General features: G+C 46.2%; 1 protein-coding gene across 2 annotated transcripts in view; it reads left to right on the plus strand.

Annotated features, from left to right (window-relative positions):
* Window positions 1–21,287, plus strand: part of LOC126537069 (inositol polyphosphate-4-phosphatase type I A-like) — a 75,620-nt gene that overhangs the window by 5,365 nt on the left and 48,968 nt on the right. For both annotated transcript variants that reach the window (XM_050184201.3, XM_050184203.3), the window contains exons 4-9: window positions 869–956; window positions 7,967–8,182; window positions 10,383–10,430; window positions 17,346–17,464; window positions 19,800–19,913; window positions 20,845–20,924. In XM_050184201.3, the coding sequence (XP_050040158.1) occupies window positions 869–956; window positions 7,967–8,182; window positions 10,383–10,430; window positions 17,346–17,464; window positions 19,800–19,913; window positions 20,845–20,924 (665 nt within the window). The remainder of the gene's footprint in view (window positions 1–868; window positions 957–7,966; window positions 8,183–10,382; window positions 10,431–17,345; window positions 17,465–19,799; window positions 19,914–20,844; window positions 20,925–21,287) is intronic.

Here is a 21,287-nt window from a genome sequence, read left to right on the forward strand (position 1 = left end):
CTTGAAGAAGACAAGTCCACTTGTCGAAATGTTGGCTCCTGCATTCACCTTGTTCACGTTTTGCTCATCGTCTTGAATTTCCATCTCCCGCGTTCCCCGTCTTTTCATATTGTTGACGGCATACTTAATTATTACTTTTATTACTCTGAAACATTATAACACTGCTCCTAATCTGCCTAGCAGCCTCCTGCCATCTCTCCTTAAAAACATATTCCGCTGTTTAGTGTGTCGTCTACAATTGGACATTTGAATTTTATTCCTCAGAATCACAAGCACAAGGAGAGCATAATCGTGCTTGAAATATGCTCCATCAGTCAAGGACATTTCTTTTTAGACCATTACTGTAAAAATCTGATGTTAGGGATGAAGCCTGCTGGAAGAAAAGCATCTAAAGATGAATGCTTTGAAAGTTGCCGACCTTGTCATTGTGCAGCCACATTGGTGGCTTCTGTTCTTGTGCTGTTATTACTACTTATGAACAGCTCAGATTTTGATAAGCACTCCATGATAAACAAACAATATTTTGCCTGTGCCTCTGTCATTTTTCTAGTTTGAGGCATGGAGTTCACATTTAGGAATGCTATGAAATTGGCTGATCAATTCAGAGCCTAGCTCTATATTGTGTGCTATGACTGACACTGAAAAAGCAGTGATGCACTAAAGATAAGTTTTCAACAGATTGATTTATCAGCAATTAAATTGGGACATTCTGTGCAGAAATATGCACAATTATTTTCAGCCTGCTGACTGCAGCAGTCCAGTCTACAAAGCATGCAATTGAATGTGTGTCATATTGACGGGAAAAACCTGGCTTGGTGAGCTGTGAAGGAGGTAAAAAAAACAGAAGGCACACTTTTTATTTTTGCAGTGTTCTGAACCGGTTGGAGTGATTGTTCTCGAGCGACATTCTGTGAAGGATGGCCCCATTTCCGGAGGCCTCTATTGTTTCACCATTGGTGAGTTGTGTTTGCATGACATCCCGGGTCAATCTGCTCTGGGGAATAAACCTGGCCTACATAATTCTTTATTTTAATTCTTTGCTATAGATTAGCTTATAAAGATATTGGAGGTGTTCAAACTTTAAAGGTGTGCCTTAATCCTGAAAAATTGTGCAACCGTGAATGATGACTTTTGTTATTTTCCACCATGCTGAAAATAATCAAAAAGATAGAGCAGTGTGCTTGTGTTTGTCTTGTTCGTTATGTTGATTTGTAAACATCCACATGGCTTCTTTCTTTCTCTCTACCATGTTGTTATAGTTAGACAACACTTTATTATTTTTTTTGTACTGCATTTATTCAGTTACTTGTATCATCTGACATCATTGAGCTTTGGTATTTGTAAGGAAGATAACCAACGTGCGCACAGAGTCAGCAGCATCGGCAGCATCAAGCGCGCGGCAGAGGTTCGAGATCGGGAACTGCTCGGTGCATGCTAGAACCGGCGATCGCTACGAACCCCAATAAATCTCCTTTATAAGTGGTGGAGCCGTGCTGGGTAACATTCCATTCTACCATCCTGGAACTCCGTTCTCAGACGCTACCCTCCGCCATGCCGGACGCCGACCAGCAGACTCTTCCATCGCCACCCGCCCTTGGCACCGTTCGCCAGCATGAGCCTCCCATCTTCAGCGGAAACGATGACAACGACATTGAAGAGTGGCTGTCGTCCTACGAACGGGTGAGCGTTCACAACAAATGGAATGACTCGGACAAACTGGCCTACGTATCATTCTACCTCGTGGGCGTGGCCAGTCTCTTGTTCAGAAATCCCGAGAGGGATATCCGAACGTGGTCGGCGTTCAAGATGTCGATTACAGAAGTATTTGACCGACCCGCCGTCAGGAAACTCCGAGCCGAGCAGCGTTTGCGTACACGCGCACAGGACACGGGTGAGACGGGTAAAAACTGACTGACTGACTGACTAACTGACATTCACCAGCTATATAGAAGACGTTCTAGATTTGTGCAGGCGCGTGAACGTTGCCATGACGGAAGTGGAAAAGATCAAGCATGTCATGAAGGGAATCGATGATGACGCGTTCCAGATGCTTCTGGCCAAGGACCCGCGCACTGTTGGCAACGTCATCAGCTTGTGCCAGAGCTATGACGAATTACGTAAGAAGCGAGCTCTGACAAGGCGACATCCCACTCCAAATGCGGCGTCGCTCTGCAGCCTGACCACCGGCCAAGAACAAGCCTCCTTGATAACCCAAATCAAGGATTTTGTCCGCGAAGAAGTCGCACGACAGCTATCTTTGGTGTCCGTTACTCAGGAGTCTGCCAGCACTTTGCCGTCTCATCTCCGTAATGTGATCCATGAAGAGGTCGCGGAAGCGCTGCCGGCTGTTCACCAGCAGGACGTCGTGACTACACCAGTCACTTATGCTACGGTTGCTGCAATGGCCCCTCGCACTCTGCCTGTGCGTCGCTTCCAGCAGCCTGTGCAACGCCCTCCCCCTCCCGTCTCCTGGACCAACACTGCCGTCGCTAACCCGTGGTGTAAGCCGGACAATCGCCCTATATGCTTCGCATGTAGGTATCCCGGTCATGTCGCAAGGTTCTGCCGCCGCTGATCGCAGGCGTTCGATGACGATCACCGAGCACCCTATGTGCCACCTGATTCAAATGCGCCTTACCCAGCGACCCATCAAATGCGCCTTACCAAATGCGACCCATCACCAGCTCGCTCCCAGACTGATCGCTGTCCTCGTTTCGAACGCCTCCGATCGCCCTCTCCACGTTGCCGATCGCTTTCCCCTATGCGTCGACGACCCATCGCTAACGAAGAGGGAAACTATATGACGCAGTTCCCGAGGCAAGAACTGCGCAAGTGTCGACATGCCGAAGTCCTCCTCCTTTACCAGCCAATGTCATTGATGTGTTTATCGAAAATGTCGCTACAGTCGCCCTCATCGATATCGGTGCCGCTATTTCAGTTATGGATGCCAGGTTTTGCCGTTCGCTTCGCAAAGTGATGACGTCTCTGTCTGGATTGTCGCTTCGAACAGCGAGTGCTCAACCCATTTGCCCTGCCGCTGCTTGTACTGCCCGTGCGACCATACAGAACGTTTTGTACACGATTGAATTCATAGTTTTTCATCGTGTTGCCGCGCCGTTATTCTAAGATGGAATTTTCTCTCACGCCACAATGCCATCATCAATTGCGCTTGGGCTGAGATTGAACTTTTCCGCCTTGATGACGTGGCCTCCGTCGATGCTCATCCTGCCGCTAAAATTGTCGTGAAAGAAGACACCTGTATTCCCCCGTGCTCTTCAGCATTCGTACCAGTCTTTTGTAGTACCATATCCGACGGGACGGTCATCTTCATGCCCTCTCATCACTTTGTTACCCGAAAAGCGCTTCCTTTGCCCTTTGCAGCTCTTGATTTTGCCGCCGGTGTTAGCACGATGCCCATTTACAATCATCTTTCATCGCCGCTCTCACTGCTCTGCCACGAATGCCTTGGTTACGTCGAGTGAGTCGATTCAACACGAATTGTCTCTGTCCTCGACGAAGTGCCTTCTACTGCCGTCCATGAACTGAGTGTGCTCTCCGTACCCGATTCAACATGGACTGGTGTGTTCAGCCCATTCATCGCCGAAGATCTGACGCATTCGCAGCGATCTCAACTTCTCGCAGTCCTTCAGCACTTCCGCCGTTCTTTCGACGTTGCGCAAACATCTCTTGGCTGTGCATCGACGGTCGAGCATTACATCGACACTGGCTCTCACTCACCGCTGCGACAAAGACCATATCGCGTGTCCACTGCGGAATGTCGCGTCATTGCAGACCAGGTCGATGACATGCTCCGTTGAGGCGTCATTCAACCTTCCCTAAGCCCATGGGCCTCTCCCGCGGCCCTCGTCACAAAAAAGGACGGTTCCATCCACTTCTGTGTTGATTTTCGACGGTTGAACAAGATCACGCTGAAGGATGTCTACCCATTACCATGCATCGATGATGCTCTGGATTGTTTGCAGGGAGCTGAGTTCTTTTCTTCGCTGGATTTGCGGTCAAGCTACTGGCAGGTTCCGATGGCAGAGGCCGATCGCCCAAAAACTGCCTTTGTTACACCGGACTGCTTGTATGAATTCACCGTCATGCCTTTCGGACTTTGCAAACCTGCTACGTTCGAAAGAATGATGGATAATTCTGCGTGGCCTCAAATGGAAAATCTGTCTTTGCTATCTTGACGACATTGTGGTGTTCGCCCCTGATTTTGCAATGCACCTGCTCCACCTCCACCACGTACTCACTTGCTTGACCAACATCGGGTTGCAACTTAACCTGAAGAAGTGTCGATTTGCTGTTCGTCAGCTCACAATTTTAGGCCATGTCGTGTCAAAGGAGCGTATTCGCCCGGATCACGAGAAGCTACGTGCTGTTACTGCGTTCCCAAAATCTACCACTATGAAAGAGCTACGCAGTTTTATCGGCCTCTGCTCTTACTTCCGGCGATTCATTCGAAACATTGCGTCAATTATATCGCCTCTCACGCAGCTCCTTGGTGGCGCTAGAGATCTCTCATCATGGTATCCAGCGTGTGACGACGCCTTCACAACCTTGCGCCATCTTCTCACGACGCCACCCATCCTTCGCCATTTTGACCCTCAAGCGCCAACCGAAATCCATATCGATGCAAGCGGTGTAGGCCTTGGCGCTGCGTTGGCACAGCGTCACGTTGGCCACACAGAATACGTCGTCGCATACGTGAGTCACACGTTAACCAAGGCGGAGTCCAATTAGAGCGTTGCAGAAAAGGAGTGTTTGGCCATTGTGTGGGCGCTTGGCAAGTTTCGCCCATATTTATACGGCCGATCGTTTGATGTAGTGACCGACCACCACGCACTATGTTGGCTGTCGACGCTCAAAGATCCATCGGGCCGCCTTGCCCGCTGGGCATTGCGAATCCAAGAATATGACATCCGCGTGGTTTACCGTTCCGGGCGAAAGCACTCCGACGCTGATGCACTATCCCAATCGCTGCTTCCCCCGAAGGCCAGTCACGACTCCTACTGCGAGTGCACCTTATCCTCTCTGGACGTTGACACTATCGCTGCTGCACAGCGTAATGATCCCTGGACTACATCTCTGCTCGACCTTCTCTCGGATACGTCGAAAGCTCCGGTGTCACGTACGCTTCGGCACCATGTTCCTCATTTTGCGATTCGAGACCAGCTACTATATCGACGCAACTATGCCCCAGAGGGACGCACCTGGTTACTCGTCATTCCGAGAACCTTGCGATCAGAGCTCTGCTCCTCGTTCCACGTCGACCGTCAGTGTGTCCACGCGGGAGTCTTCAAGACCTACGAAAGACTTCGACACCGCTATTACTGGCGGGGAATGTACAATTTTGTTCGAAAGTTCGTCCGCTCTTGTCATGAGTGCCGATGCCGCAAAGCGCCACCACACAACTCCGCCGGTGAACTCCAGCCTTTACAATGCCCATCCCGACCCTTTGATCGCGTGGGCATAGACCTCTACGGGCCACTTCCGTTGACTGCTACCGGCAACAGGTGGATAATCGTTGCGGTAGACCACTTAACCTGTTATGCGGAGACTGCTGCTCTACCAAATGCTGCAGCGCAGGAGGTCGCCAGTTTCATACTTCGCCGTTTTCTCCTTTGTCATGGAGGTCCGCGGGAACTTTTAAGCGACAGAGGCCGCGCCTTCTTATCTGAAGTCATCGAACGACTGCTTGCTGAATGTGTTATTGTTCATCGTAAATGCACTGCTTATCACCCACAGACTAACAGTACCACGGAATGCTTTAATCGAACTCTTGGTGACATGCTCGCCATGTATGTCTCACCTGATCACTCTAATTGGGACCTAGTTCTTCCACTTGTCACCTACGCCTACAACACCGCGACTCAGGCCACTACCGGATTCTCACCCTTTTACCTTTTTTACGGCCATCATTCTTCGCACACAATTGACACCATTCTGCCCTACCGGCCGGACCCATCCGCATGCCTGCTGATTGCGGAAGCCGCCAGACACGCCGAGGAATGCCGCCAGCTGGCTCGCCGATTCACCTCGGACGACCACAACCGTCAAAACGCCGTTCACGATGCCCAGTACTCTACTCCCACTTTTCTCCCGGGCACTCTCGTCTGGTTGTTAGTGCCACACCGTACGCCTGGGCTCGCTTCAAAACTCCTTCCGAAGTATGACGGGCCATACCGCGTTCTCGAGAGAACATCACCCGTTAATTACCTGGTTGAGCTGCTGACGCTGCCGACCGACATGCGACGTCGTAACCGCGAAGTCGTTCACGTTCAGCGTCTCAAGCCGTATCACCATTCTACCGTCCTTCCAGAAAACTAAGTCGCCAGGATGGCTGCTTTATTTCCGCGGGGCCATTGTAAGGAAGATAACCAACGTGCACACAGAGTCAGCAGCATCGGCAGCATCAAGCACGCGGCAGAGGCTCGAGCTCGGGAACTGCTCGGTGCATGCTAGAACCGGCGGTCGCTACGAACCCCAATAAATCTCCTTTATAGTATTAATCATTTGGCAGTTTTTCTTGGCCACAATGAACATGTTGGACAGAATAATGTGAAAGGTGAGGGAGTGCATTTAAAGAGGCACTCTTGCACACTGTGCAGGCAAGAAACAGTGTGTCGAAAAACATTGAAAATAATAGACATAGACTCGGAACTGAGTTTTATTACTTAAGGTGAAATGTCACATATATAGGCCACTTCACTTGCATTGCACTTACACTTGTGCAGGTTACACTTATAAAAACTCTGGCATTGTTATATCCAGTTATATGCACGGACTATTTTATTATAGCGGTATTATGAATTCCTTCAGCTGTCAAGATGACTAAGTCCAACCATGCCACACTGGAAAAATGGCCTCTTTACACAAAATTTGTAATTATAGTAGTACGTATTTGGTCTTTGTAGTTGCTTCAGGCAACCACATGGAGCTTGTCTTAATGTTTCTCCAGCACTCATTACACTCATAAGGCATTAACAACAGTGATAAAGAGTTCTAGTGGCATCATATTTCTTTTAACGTAATACTGCTCTTACTGCAAAGCTGGTTTTGTTTTGGATATTGTAAGTGGTACTGTGACATAAAGATGAATGTAAAGGGGGCCATCTGTTGCCTCCAAGGCAACAAGACATGAAGACAATTTTAATGAGTGTGAACGTGTGCGTCTATTTTTGTAGACAATGTCATTATATGAAATAGAAGAGCACATTAACCATGCCAGAAACATTGTTTAAAGGTATCTTTAGAAAAAGATATTAAGGCCCATCGAACCAGAACCTTAGTTACACTGTTAAGACCGGAAGCTATTTACCTATAATATGAAAACAGCACAAGAACAGCTGTCTTCATCATTTAAATCCATAGCAAGAAACTCAGTTCAGATGCTATAGCTGTTTCTCAGTTTAGGTCTGATTTACACATGGGGGTACTACAACAACAAGGTCATCGTGATGTAGCTGCTGCAACGACTCCGTGGCTGTGCCATTCTGCTGCTGAGCACAAGGTCATGGGCCTGATTCCCAGCCACAGCAGCTGTATTTCGATGTGTTCAGGTTTAGGCACACTTCAACCCTCAGGTGGTCAAAATTTATCTGCAGGGTGTTAAATCCAACAATTTAATTTCATTTTTGAAGTGATCATAATGACAAGTCATAGCAACGAGAGTGGATGTTTGGCTGCGTTGGTATTGCATTGCTAGATGTAAGAGCATGAAAAGAGACAGAGCTTAACACCACAGTGCTGGGGTGTTCAGTTCCCTCTCTGTGTCTGCATGTTTTGCACCCCTACTTTTAGCAACTAATATAGCAACAAGCCATAAAAAGAAGTTGTTAAGAATACCAAGTGGGGTTACAAATTTTTTATACTTCTGAGGCTTGTTATTTGGTATGTGAGTTATATGTGCCAAGATGTGCTGTACCTGCAATGAATCAGCCCTGAAATTGCTGTGCAGCCTTTGAAGGGGACGAGCTGGCTACACACATGGCAGCCCAAGGCTCGTCGGAGCGCGAGGCATGGACAAGCGTGCTACGAGACTCTAGCTACGAGCATGTGCGCGAGGAAGTGCAAATTCTCCGTGCTCGTCTCCTGTCACGTCAGCGAGAGTCCGATCCTGGCCTGTACAGCTGGCCATCTGGGAAGCGCTCGCAGGATGTGGACACGTCTTCTAGTGAGTCAGCAGCAGGCGTTTGGAGGGGCTGCATTTTTTTTGGTCGGAGTCATATTATATTGCAAACTGCAAGTCCTAGTATTCAGTCCATTTGGTTTGTTTCAGGAGACTAAAGCTTATTTTAGTGCAGTTAGCATTCCTTGCCTACTTCAGACATATTGAGTCTGTCTGTCTGTCTGTCTGTCTGTCTGTCTGTCTGTCTGTCTGTCTGTCTGTCTGTCTGCCTGTCTGCCTGTCTGTCTGTCTGTCTGTCTGTCTGTCCGTCCGTCCGTCCGTCCGTCCGTCCGTCCGTCGGAGTCATATTACAGTCGAACCTGGATATGTCAATCCCACATGTAACAAATTATTGTGTAGAATGAACAGCTGTAAAATCCCATCAAATTTGTTTACAATATTTTTATTTTGTATATCAAACTACTTATTTATCAAACTTTTTGTGATTCCCTTCAGATTATATATCCATGTTCAACTCTATTGCAAACTGCAAGTCCGTCTTTCTGTTTGTCTGTCTTTCTGTCATGCCGACACAGAGTCCCATGTTGTGTAACAGCTTGGGGAACTGGGTGTACTTGTGGTTGTGATGCTGTAGGGATTGTTCCATTGTTGTCATTCCAGCTTTGTAATTTGATTTTCGTCATGCAATCATCATCAACCCTTCTATGCTAATCCAGTGGCCCTAGTTGTTTAATATCTTGGGCCATTAGATAGGTGCTCATGGTTGTGACATCGTCATAGTTGTTGCATCGTCATCATTACATCTTTGTCATATGACTTTCGTCATGCCATCATCATCATGTCTTTGCTGTTATACAGCCGTCATGCATTCGTTGTCAGACCGCTGTCGTAATGCCGTCATCAACATACTGCCTTTGTTGTTCCATCGACGTTATTCCTTCTTCATCATTTCATCGTATTCACTGCATTGACCGTCATACAATACTTATTCCCCCCAACTCATGGGCAACTTTGGCAAGCCATAGCTAACTGGGACTATAGCGGAATATGTGAAATATAGCTGAAGTTACAGAAATATCAGAATGCACCACTACAGATCTTAAAGGGGCCCTGAACCACTTTTTATCGAAGTGTAGGAATGCATTTGAAGTTAAAATAGGCTATTTCAGAAATATTTCACCGCAAAAAGTAGTTCAGTGTGCTTAGCAGAAGCGCAGTTATTGGCAGTCAAATACTGCCTCCACTGTGCTCCTGTTCCTTCTTCAATGCCTTGCACTGCGAAGGCTGCGGCGCAGTGGGGTATGCCCACAACACTCCGCCTTCCAAATGTCATTGTGACACACAGTTCAAATTTCATTTTGGATATTAACATAGACGCCACGACTTCCGCCTTCAGTGCCTACGACATGCTAAACATAAGCCAAACATGGTTGTCCTCAGTGAACCAGAGTGCGCTTAGCCAGTGGACTCTAGGCGGCAACCCGTGGTGGCCACAATATCTACGCCATGTAGCCATTTGCAACTTGGTGTCAGCTATCGTTGAATAGCAGCTGGATAAGGGAATGACGAAATAAGCATCCACTGACCCGTCCAGAAGAGAGGGAAGACAGGGCCTTCTGTTGAAAAGAAAGTGTTTGTAAGAAAGGTGACTTCGCAATCTGCTTGCTAGCACCACACACTGCGTATGACAGCAAAGCTTGGCTGAGATGTCCACAGCAGCGTATGCTACCTGTGGACTATGTTATTTCACCAAGCCCCAGGGGTGGTTCAGGACCCCTTTAACCAAACGGGATTTCATGAATATGATGTGTTGCTACATATCTTGAATGCTAATCACATTACCATCAACAGTCATCGTGAAACGAGCTCTGCCACGACCTTTTATTTCGAGTTGGTTTGAGCTTTCTCCTAAAGCACAAGCAACATTAACCCAGTAGATATTTTGAACTGAGGAGGCAGAGTAACCAAGAAAAATAAGTGCAATATTTTGAAGTAACTGGAAACTGTTCTTATGGATGTGTAGTCAAATTTTAACAAAATCTGTGAATCCTATAGGTAGTCTCACTTAATAGGGTTCATGCAATGTCATAAACCAGTTGCTGTGTTCAGGAAAACATAAGTAAATGTCAGGTCGTCCAGGCTCATCCATTTGCTCTTTGGTTCTTAGCAAGATATAGCACAAGATATCAGCACAAAATTAATCTCATACCATATAATGATGCTCTACGTTGATGCTATTTTGCAGGCAAAAAAGACCCACTTCAAAATGAGCCATTCCTTGAACTTGGGCTTGGTGAGTGAAAAGTCACTTTTGTACTTTGTGATTTCAAATAAGACAGTTATTTCTCTCTATTTATTTCTGTGTGTGTGTGTGTGTGTGTGTGTGTGTGTGTGTGTGTGTGTGTGTGTGTGTGTGAGAGAGAGAGAGAGAGAGAGAGAGAGAGAGAGAGAGAGAGAGAGAGAGAGAGAGAGAGAGAGAGAGAGAGAGAGAGAGAGAGGTGGGGGGCCCTTTAGAAGTAAAAAAAAAAAAGAAAAACCAGACTAGGCCACTGCATTAAGGTATGATGACACTTTGTGAAGAAACATTTTTATTTTTGAGAAGGACATTATGGGACTTCTGTCCCTTGTTGGAAATATTGTTTTCATGCTATTTTTGTGGTCAGTGTTATCAAAAACATTTCGTAATTTCGTTATTCAATCTTTTTTATAAAACAATTCAAATTTGCCCCTTGCACCAGCATTTCTGCCTTTGAAGCCAATTGCACTATTTCATAATGCTTTGGTATTTATGCAAGGATACCTATGAGCTTTGCAATGTTATACATGCTTTGGGAATTATCAATGAAAAACTAAACACAGATGCACAAAAACTAGCTTTTTGCAAGCCTATGATCAGAGATAACAGGCCACAAAATAAAGTATTGTAGCGTTCCTAACTAGAATGGCAGCAGAAATGACATTATCTCAGTGAGACGGGTGTCGTCCGCCATTTTATTCCAACTTCTTCGTTCTCACTTCTCCCCTAGCCCATTTCTTCGTCTTCTTTCATGCATCCAGTGCAGACCGCTTCACTCTTCTGGACTTCTTTTAATTACACCTCCTGGGGTAATACTTGAATATGTTTCCAATAGAGGCGCACTCCGTTTGACCCGAGGCTCCGGTGTTCCATACATTCTTCAATATTCCATGCTGGCATGCAGTCTTAATCACTTGAAAGGGTACGCAAAATTTAGAATTTGAAGGCACAGCTCCTTTCCTTACAAGGACATAGTCTCCAGGTTGTATGTCCGGTATCTCGCTACTGTGCCTTTTATCAAAGTTTCGCTTCATGCTGCGCTTGTAGACCTCCTGTTCTTTGACAGTTTTCCTTCTGCGAGTTCGAGGTTCTCTAGGAGGCCTAGCTTATGATCTGCAGGAAGTATGGGCGCTGTACCCGAAGTTGCAAAATGAGGGCTGCAGCCTAAACCAGTGGTGTACGATCTGTTGTGATGTTTCACAGCGGCCTCGAGACAGCACTTCCAGCCACCGGCAAAGTCTGGATACATCTTCCGATATTGTTTGATGTCTCGTATGGCACGTTCTGCTAGGCCGTTTGCTGCCAGGTGGTATGGAGAAGAATACTTGATCATTATGCCGTGCTCCTGTTCCCACTTTGTTAATTTGGCACTCCGGAAAGCCGGCCCGTTGTCGCAGACGAGCGTCTTTGTGTGTTTAAAACATTCAGCCTTGAGGAGATCTATTATGCTCTTTGCGTCTTCTTTGCCAGCTTTAGCCGCAATCGTCCTTGTGCACTCATCTATGTAGAGCAAGAAAGCTTGCGTTTGCTTGACTCCTTCCCCCTTCTTTTTGAGCTCCCCGAAGTCCAAATGAATTACTTCGAACAGGACGCTTGAATATTCAGGGTCTGTCATAACGTCTGTCGATTGCTTGAATTTAACTTTGTTCACCTAGCAGAAGTGGCAAGTGCGGATGTAATGGCAGATGTCGTTTTTCATGCCCGGTCGTGTGAATCTCGTGAGCAATTTCTTATAAGTGCACCAGAAGCCATCATGTCCGCCCGATCCAGGAGTGTCGTGGTATAGATGAAGAATCCTTGGAATCGTAGTTGGTGGTACGTGATACCTTCCATTGATAAACTGGAGCTCTTCTGTACCTTCCCACAGCTTAATATGATTGATTGCCTCTGGATTCTTGCTTGATTCGTGTACAACTAATCTTGATAGTGCGTCAGCGTCAGTGAGGAGTGGGCCAGGGCGGTGCGAAATTACGAAATCAAATTGTTGCAGATAGTTCACCCATCTAGCAATGCAGCCTCTTGGCTGGGCCATGCTCAGAAGTTGAGTTAGTGCTTGATGGTCAGTGAAAAGTATGAATTTGGCACCTTCCAGGTAAGTACGAATGTATTGCACAGCTTTTAAGACGGCCAGAGCTTCCTTTTCTGTGGTAGAGTAATGGATTTCGGCGGGTTTCAGGGTATAGCTGTAGTACCGCACAACGTAGTGTTTGGTTTGACCAGCTTGTTTGAAGGGTTTCTGGTATAGAACTGCACCGGTAGCATAATGTGATGCGTCAGTGTTCAGCACGAAACGCAGAGAAATATCCGGTATTCGCAAGATGGGGTCCGACGATATTAGTTTGACAAGCTCACAACAGACAGCTTTGCACTTCTCGTCCCATTGAAAAGGCACGTCTTTCTGAGTTAAACTTGTGAGGCACCTTGTTCTCAGTGCATAGTCTTTGATAAACGCCCGGAAGTGTCCTGCTAGGTCTAGAAAAATGCACAGGGAGTGCAGGTCATAAGGCTTTACCAGCTTGGAGATTCTCTCTACTGATTCTTGCTTAGTGGTTTTAGTGTGTCTATCAAACACCCTGCCAAGAAATACTATGGTATCTTGAAAGAACGCACTTTTCTTGAAGTTGGCTTTGAGTTGGGCAAGACTGAGAGCGTGAAGAACTTTTGAAAGATGACTACGGTGTTCTTCCTTTGTCTTTGAGTAGATGATGATGTCGTCGATGTACACATTGCAAAATATGCCCAGGTAAGGTTTCAGAACGTCCGTCATAATCTTCTGAGACTACGCAGGGGAGTTTTCCCAACCAAATGGTAGGCGGTTGTACTCAAACAAGTCAAATGGGGTTATGAACGCGGTGTACTTCTTCGTTTCTTCACTCAGTGGAATCTGCCAAAAGCCATTGCAGAGGTCTATTCGTGAAAAACAATGGCAACCACCAGTTTCGTCAATGATGTCGTCGGTTCTCGGCATTGGATAAGGTATCAATTCAGTTTGACGATTGAGAGCCCGGTAGTCTGTGTAGAGGTGGAATGTCCTGTCTTCTTTTGGTGTAATAGTTATAGGAGAAGCAAACGGGGATACAGAAGGCTGGATGATACCTGTGTCCAACATTTCTTGCAACTTCTTTTTCAGCCACACCTTTTTATCTCTGGACATATTATAGGGGGTTCTACGAACCACTGTGTTATCTGTGAGCTCGAAAGGAATGACGTGATTTTATTGCTGGAGGGTAGCTACCCATGCATGTAAAGCGCTGGGTACTTAGTCTTGATGTCTTCCTGGTGAAAAATTAGCCTTGATACGCTAGGTTCTTCACCAGGATCTTTCTGTTCTTATCGTGTCTTCGGCCATTGCTTTGTCATCCCAATAGTGGTTTATCTTAAGTTTTTTCATGCCTGGATGGGACAAAAGAAAATCATAGGTGACATTGGGAATTGCCAATACGTCACTGGTAATAGCATGTCCTTGAAATTCAATAGCAAGGGTTACCCATTCACCCATTCCCATTCCCATGGATCAGTGACCATTACCCATTCATGGTCACTGACCCATCATAGGCTTGGACACGCAATGTTCTACCAGTGGGCAGACGACCGGCATCCACTTGAGTCTTGTTGATAATTGATATTGAAGCTCCACTGTCAACGAGAGCCTTCACTTCAATGCCATCTACCTTAATGGGGGCGTACAATAAGCTTGACAACACCAAATACACTGTCTCACTGAAGCTCTTTTTCTGGGCCTTGTGATCCACGGCAGACAGATTATGTGGAAGCAGGTTGCCGTGAACAGCGGTAATTGGTTCTTCACCATCCTCACAGTCATGATTGACGCTTCCCAGGGATTTGTTTATGAAGCTATCTTCACATTCAGATGACGGCAACGACTCTAGATGCTCACTCAGCTTACGAGAATCAAGTTGCTCTGTACCACCACCTGGCTGTCTTCTCAATGTAATTCTTGGCACTGAAGTCTGAAGAAAGTTCAGAAGGCCATCAGATGTTCTTGGACCTTTGAGCTGGACATGACTACGGATCTCGATACACAACCCTTGCGTTGCCAAAGCTACAACAGCAGAAGACAACAGCTTTGGTTCTGCAGAATATAATAGGCGACGCTTCTCAAGACAGTACTCAAGCAGAGAGCCACCTGTATACCTGAACTGTAGTGCCGCATCCCATCTTTCTACTGCGTTGCCTTCGAAAGCCGCTAAAAAGTTGCTTTTCCACAGTTCCCAACATGTTGTTCCATGATCCATGAGTTGCACATCATACCATTTTCTGGCTATACTGCACAAATAGCGGTGCATATTCAAAATCTTTGTGTCGTCAGAGAGCCACATATTCTTGTCACAGGCATACTCAACAAACCACAGCCAGTAGTGCGCACTTTGTGAGTTTCCTTCAGAAACACCCAGTTCAACAATGCCTCGTGCTGATTGCTCTCGACTAAGCGCTTGGATGAACGTTCTCATTATTTCGATCTGTTGCATAATGTGCCTTTGCAGTTCCATAACAGTCAAGTCTAGGCTCACCTTCCCGGCAGGCATTTCCTCTTTGAGGGTGCCATGTCGTATGGGTTCCAGAACGAGTTTGTTCAGTGTCTGCAGTTGTAGATCCACTGTCACCGATCCTGTTTGCATGAGGACTTGGCGGCTCATTGCAGCTTGTTGCAGCACCATGTTGATCAGCGCGGTAGAACTAACTTCGAGAGGAAGGTCTGTCGCTGGCTCACCGTGCACTTGGTATCGGTTGAACACAACGGACTCCGATGACGCCTGGTCGACGAAAAACGTCACCTGCATGGCTGGCATTTGAAAACTGTCAGCTGCGCCAAGATGTAGCATTCATAACTAGAATGGCAGCAGAAATGACATAATCTCAGCGAGACAGGTGTCGTCCGCCATTTTATTCTAACTTCTTTGTTCTCACTTCTCCCCTAGCCCATTTCTTCGTCTTCTTTCATGCGTCCAGCGCAGACCGCTTCAAGTATTATGAGTAGAATTTAATAATCCTAGTTCATTGCATGCCCTGAAATGTAATGAAACAACCTACAAAGTTTCAAAAGAAAATCTTCATTGGGAAGATTTTATCATTGATGCCGCAGCACAAACCAAACAAATCTGCATTTCGAGAAAAAACAAGAATAAAGAATATACCATATTTTTCTTGTACAAGTTGCACCCTTGTATAAGTCCCACCCCCCCCTAAAAACAGCCACTTTTGCAGAAAAGTTCATTTAAAGGTCGCACTTTTGCATAAGACACACATGTTTTAAGTATTGTGGGTTCGCACTCACGTATCCTCATCGCGAAATGCCATACTTACACGATCCTGACATGCTCAACTACTAAGTTTTGCTGATCTACCGAAGATTTTGGCCATCCAACAAAAGTCCGTTGCAGCTGATGCGCTTCAGCAGCTGCAACAGTGTGCTCAGGGGGGACATGAGGCAGCCGATATCACGGGTGAGCTAGGGGCGATATTCGGCGAGCATCTCGCTCTCGTTACCTATCGTGGCGGGCCGATGCCGCACTATCATCAGCAGTTGTCAGCATGGCAAAGCAGGAGGGCAAATTGAACATACACCTTGATGTGGGAGCCAAAACAAATGTTCGGAAAGCGAGATGCTTGTGCAATCTCACGGCATTGCCAAAATAATGGAGTAAGGGCTAAAATAGTGCCGTGATTCGATGCATGCAACCTGTTTCACACCATCTACACATGCATAGGTACGTAGAATGTGAGCTTGCGCATATGGCCAAGCATCTGTGCTCCCAGTGCTGCCGTGTAACACCTGCCACCTTCAGCAAATTCTATACATAAGACGCATCAATGAAAAGTTTGGAAGAAAACCGCATCTTATGTGCCGAAAAATATGGTAAGTTTCAGTTTCACCCAGCATGGTCTACCCTACAACTTACCCTGTAATTTTGGAGCAGCACAAGGTAGAAACATGAATTATTTTGCTATATTTAGAAGAGCGTGTGGGGTTGCATAAGATCACAAAATTAAGAAATGTAACCTTTTTGATGAAAATTTGTATTTCAATGTGTCCTCATCTTAATTCTGTTTTTATCGAAAAAGATGAATGCTCAAGAACAGTGCAGTGCAAGAAGAAACATCAGTGAGGCATGAGTGCTTAGGAGGTTGACACTTTGAACTGTTTTAGAGTCTTACCACATGGTAGCGCATTAGATACATAGGCATGCACTGATGATGAAGGCATTATCTATGAGATGTTTCAGCAGTACTGTATAATAATGATCGGGGATTTGACACAAAATAATAGTATTTGCTGGTCAGCAGTTGTAGCAGCAGTGATGAACAACGAAGTTTATCTGTATATTGTCAATGCAGTCATTAATTGATTTTCACTAATTTCTTTTTAATTGGTATCGACCTTAAGGGAACGTACTGTAATTGTGGAATCAAAGCAAACATTATGTAAAGCACAAGCAGTTGCAGTAAATCCTGTGCTTAGGCCAACTTTCCACAAATATGGGCTCAAGATGTGTGGCAACATATATTCTTCCAATTAACATGTTTCCACACGTTTAAACTGGAACAGCAACAGCAAGTGTCAGGTTACCACTTTGCTCCCCAACTTTTTAATGCCACTTTTAGCCCATAAAAGCTTCCTTTTATTAATTTTCTTTATGATATCAACAAGTGTGTTTTATTCTTCATTTACATTATTCGTTGATCCTAATCTCTTTATTACCATTTCTTTCCTGCTCCTCTAGCTTTCTTGCTCATATGTTTGCATATAGCTACACCGCTACAGCTACACTGCTGTATCTCAAGATTCAGGGCATTTTTCAATGTGCTTACACCATGGGTAAAGTTCTAATGAATTTAATGAATTAGTAAATGGACTTTTGAGAAATGCTTATTTTTTCATACCACATGCAGCATGTGACAACTTGCGCTGCGACGCTGATGGCCAAGCCCCCAACCCACTTGTTGTCGTTCTTACTGGAAGGCCTCGGCATGGACTGTGGAGCAAGTTTTCTCAGACAGAAGTTGTTGAAGTAAGTTTTCAAAGAAGCAGCACTTTAGACTGCATTTTTCACATTTTCATTTTTCATATTATGGTGCAGAGAAATACAAGCAGTCAAACTATATACATAATATATATTGCTGGTCTGCTGCAGCTTCTGGACATACCAACCGACCCTTTTTTTTTTGCATATCCATTGATCTTCTCATACCATTCCCTATATCAAATGGCGAAAATAGGTAGCTTGCCGTCACCGCGGGCTATACAATCCACTATGCCATTACAAGAGCCCTTTCCACCAGTCGCGGTACAGGCGTCGCTGACTCCTTGCCTCATGACATTATCTTAGACCACAGCACACCTCGTCAACTTCTCACCTATCACAGGCGATAGTTTATTGGCAAAGTCATCAACAGCTTACTTCCATGGTAGAAAAACAGCATTGAATACAGACAGACGGAAGAAACACCGGAGGGGTGATGACTGCGAACGGTTGCTTTGCTGTGCGTACACAAATGGAAAAGGGAGGGGTGAATGGGGAGGTGTGGTAGGAGGATGTGGGCCCAGGCCTCAAACACACAGAGATGGCACAATGAACACAGAGAAGCTTTAATAACACGGGGACGGGACTAGGATAACGTACACGATAACACACACACAGTTCCCTTCATGAGTGTCTGTCGCTTAGGTATGGTCAAGCTAAGCGTCAATATAGGAAGGCGTCCGATAGCGCGTCGGTATCACACACTCACGGCACGAAGAGGCGCAAAGATGAATCTGGAGCAGCGAGTGGCGCAGGGCTGGATGCCGGGGCGGGTGCCTGGCACACGACGAGCCACCCGCGTGACAGCTGGGTCGGGACGTCTGCCCGCCTCAGGGTAGACCGTTCGGAAGGCTTAGCTGCACCGGAACATGCCGGTGTCGGATGCTCGCCCAGCAGTGGAGCAGGCCGGTTGAAGCCCAAGGACAGCCCGGCCTGTTCTGCCAGCACACCCAGGAACACCGGCCTTGGGTAGACGAACTGCTCAGCTCGTTCGGAAGGCCAGCCCAGGCAGCTGAGGCAGATCGCATGGCTGCCGTCTCCGCCCAGACACCGGTCCTTCTCTTCCTCTTTGCCCGTCGCCGCCGCACAGCAGTCACACGCATTCGGCCGCGACATTCAAATAGTCCAAACTCCTATCACAGGAGGGAAACAAAGGGGTGAGGGTTTAAAATTCCAGTCGTGCATGGGTCTGACGGTAAAAACTGAAAAAATCATGATGATTAGTCAAGTAGAGATCTGTATTCCTTGTCGGTGAGGGCGGTTGAAGGGGAGCTGACGCATAATGGGCCTTTGCGCTTCATCATGAAGGTTTCAAGGATTTCACATGCTCGACTGTTTCAGTATTGGCGCAGAACCTTTGTGTCTTGAAGTACCAGCTTGTGCCCACAATTGGCACAGTGGATGGCGAGATTGCTCCTGGTCTTGTTTTTGACACAGTATGCATGTTCTCGCAACCGGTCGTTGAGGCACCCTCCGGTCTGCCCGATATACATTTTGCTGCACATGGTGCTGATCTCATAGACAACTTCCTTGCTGCACTGCACAGGGTGATTCTTACTGAATACACCATTGTGGGGTTGACTGGCATTTACTTTTCTGCATAAGGAGCCGAGTTTGTTGGGGGCCGAGAAGACGACACGAACCCCAGCACGCCCGGCTGCCTTTTTGATCCTGTGCGAAACGTCGCGCATGTAGGGGATAACGGCTAGTTTTGATTTCTCGAGTTCAGGCTGTGCCTTGTCCTTGGTATATCCGCATGACATGCTTGCGCTCGTGTGCTCCAGTCTGGTCATGTCACGTGCGGATCAGCTTTGTCCTGCACCAGCTTGACTAGCAGATAGTAGTCACACCCAGCTAGCGCATGTTGAGGGCTGTCAATAAATCAACGATGTCTGCCAAGGCGTCTAGCTGGCAGTAGCAAGGAGTGAATGCATGCTGGCAAGCATAAGTGTGGTCTGACTTAAAGTTTTGCATGGTTTGAGACTACTAGTTGAGCATTAAGAACTAATTGAAAAATCAAGGAAACAACATTTCAAAGCATTTTTATTGGGACAAAACTTACAAAATCTTACGGAAATGAAGGGTCTCGGAACCTTACGAATGGAACAGATAGAAACTGAGGTTCTTGCATATGTGAAAGTGCAAGAACTGCAAGCGCAATTTTTGGGTCAATTTCGGGCCCCTAAGTAGAACTTCCCCCAAATGTGGCTTGTAATAATTTGTCAAGAAAAGAGCCGAGGTAGCCATGTGTATGGATTTCTCTGAAGACAGTGGCAGCAATAACCTGCCTAGAAAAGTACCCTGTACTTGTTTCTCTGTGCAGAGGAGCAGCAACCCATGTTTCCTGACCACTGTGGGATTCCTAAAGAAGCAAGCATGTGCAACCACTGAAGTCAAGCTGTGTGTTTACGATGTCAGGGAGCGAGTCACGTCCACTGTGAGTGACAAGTTTTCATTTTCTTTATCTTTGTAGTGACACATTGAAGCCAAGTTGTCTAATGAAGGTATTTCCATTAATGTTTAGTTAATATTTTTTTTTTATTTCATGCGTGCTTGAAGCATGTGCAAGATAATGAGATAATTTATGGAACTTGCTTGCTCTGCCAAGTCTACTTTTGTGCGGCAGAAATGACAACAGCCCTTTTTATTTTTTTAGTGAATGGAGCAAAGGAGAAATTCTAGCCAAATTTATTGCTTATATAATTGGAGAACATTATAATGTGGTGAGAAAACGCTAACAGAAGTCTGCCCAATAACTGTGAATTTAAAAAGTCGGCAAGGCACTGTTCCCATTTGAAAATTAATGCCTTGGCTAAAAAATTAATGTCACTTGGATGGGTTCTATTGGGCATAAAATCACATAATTCCTTTTGACAAAGGGAAAATAATTGATTGATTCATCAATTGATTGATTGATAATTGTTCTTCATTGCTTTCAGTAGCCGAGTATGGAATTTTTGGGTGCTTTGCTTAGATGTGCCGGTTCCTTCGACAGTGGTGTTGTGGAATGCGTAGGGGCAATGGCAAGGTACTAGCCTTTTGTTTAGCTTTGACACTGCAGCAGTAAAGGCATCTCACCTTCACTGTGGTCTTCCCCTGTGTGAAGTTTCGGAGTGGTTGTAAACGAAGCTAAAATAAAGACTTCCCATGGTTTTTGCACACAGGTGTCAAGCAAATCAGCTTTTCAAAGCGGATACAAATCTACTCGAGTCTTTCTCTCGCATGGGTCGCACCCTCGAAATAATGCCCCAAATTTATGAAAAAAAGGGAAGTATGGGGTCCTTACACGAGAATATAAGACACAATGCAGGGACATTTTGGAGCTTCCTATTTACGCATATTGTGTGCTTGTCATTGCTGCTTTTCAGAAAACTCTGCTAGGTGAAGCCACATTTGCACTTGGCACACTAGTCCAGATGCCTGGCTGCTTCCTCCGTCTTGCCCTCATGTAAGCCTAACTTCTTTTAAAAATTTGGTCAGTGTTCTTTAACAGCACATTTGACTAAGAAGTGTTCACAGCAGGACAGAGAGAGAGAGAGAGAAACAACTTTATTGAGCCGAGCTCGACATCTTCTTAGACGCCGTCGATGGAAGTGGTTCCCTCTTCATGGGACCCATATGCTTCCCTAGCCGCCTGGCCCCTGGAGATCAGGACGAGCTGGTCTTCCAGGGTGGGGCTGGTTAGCAAGGTCTCCCATCGCTCGATAAGGGTAGATGAGGGATGGGGTAGGGTAATGGGGCAGGTAAGAGGTGGGGGGATTGCCTTGACGAAATTGCATACTGCAATGATGTGTTGGAGCGTGCCTAACTG

This window comes from Dermacentor andersoni, chromosome 4 (assembly GCF_023375885.2).
Source record: "Dermacentor andersoni chromosome 4, qqDerAnde1_hic_scaffold, whole genome shotgun sequence".
NCBI lineage: Eukaryota > Metazoa > Arthropoda > Arachnida > Ixodida > Ixodidae > Dermacentor > Dermacentor andersoni.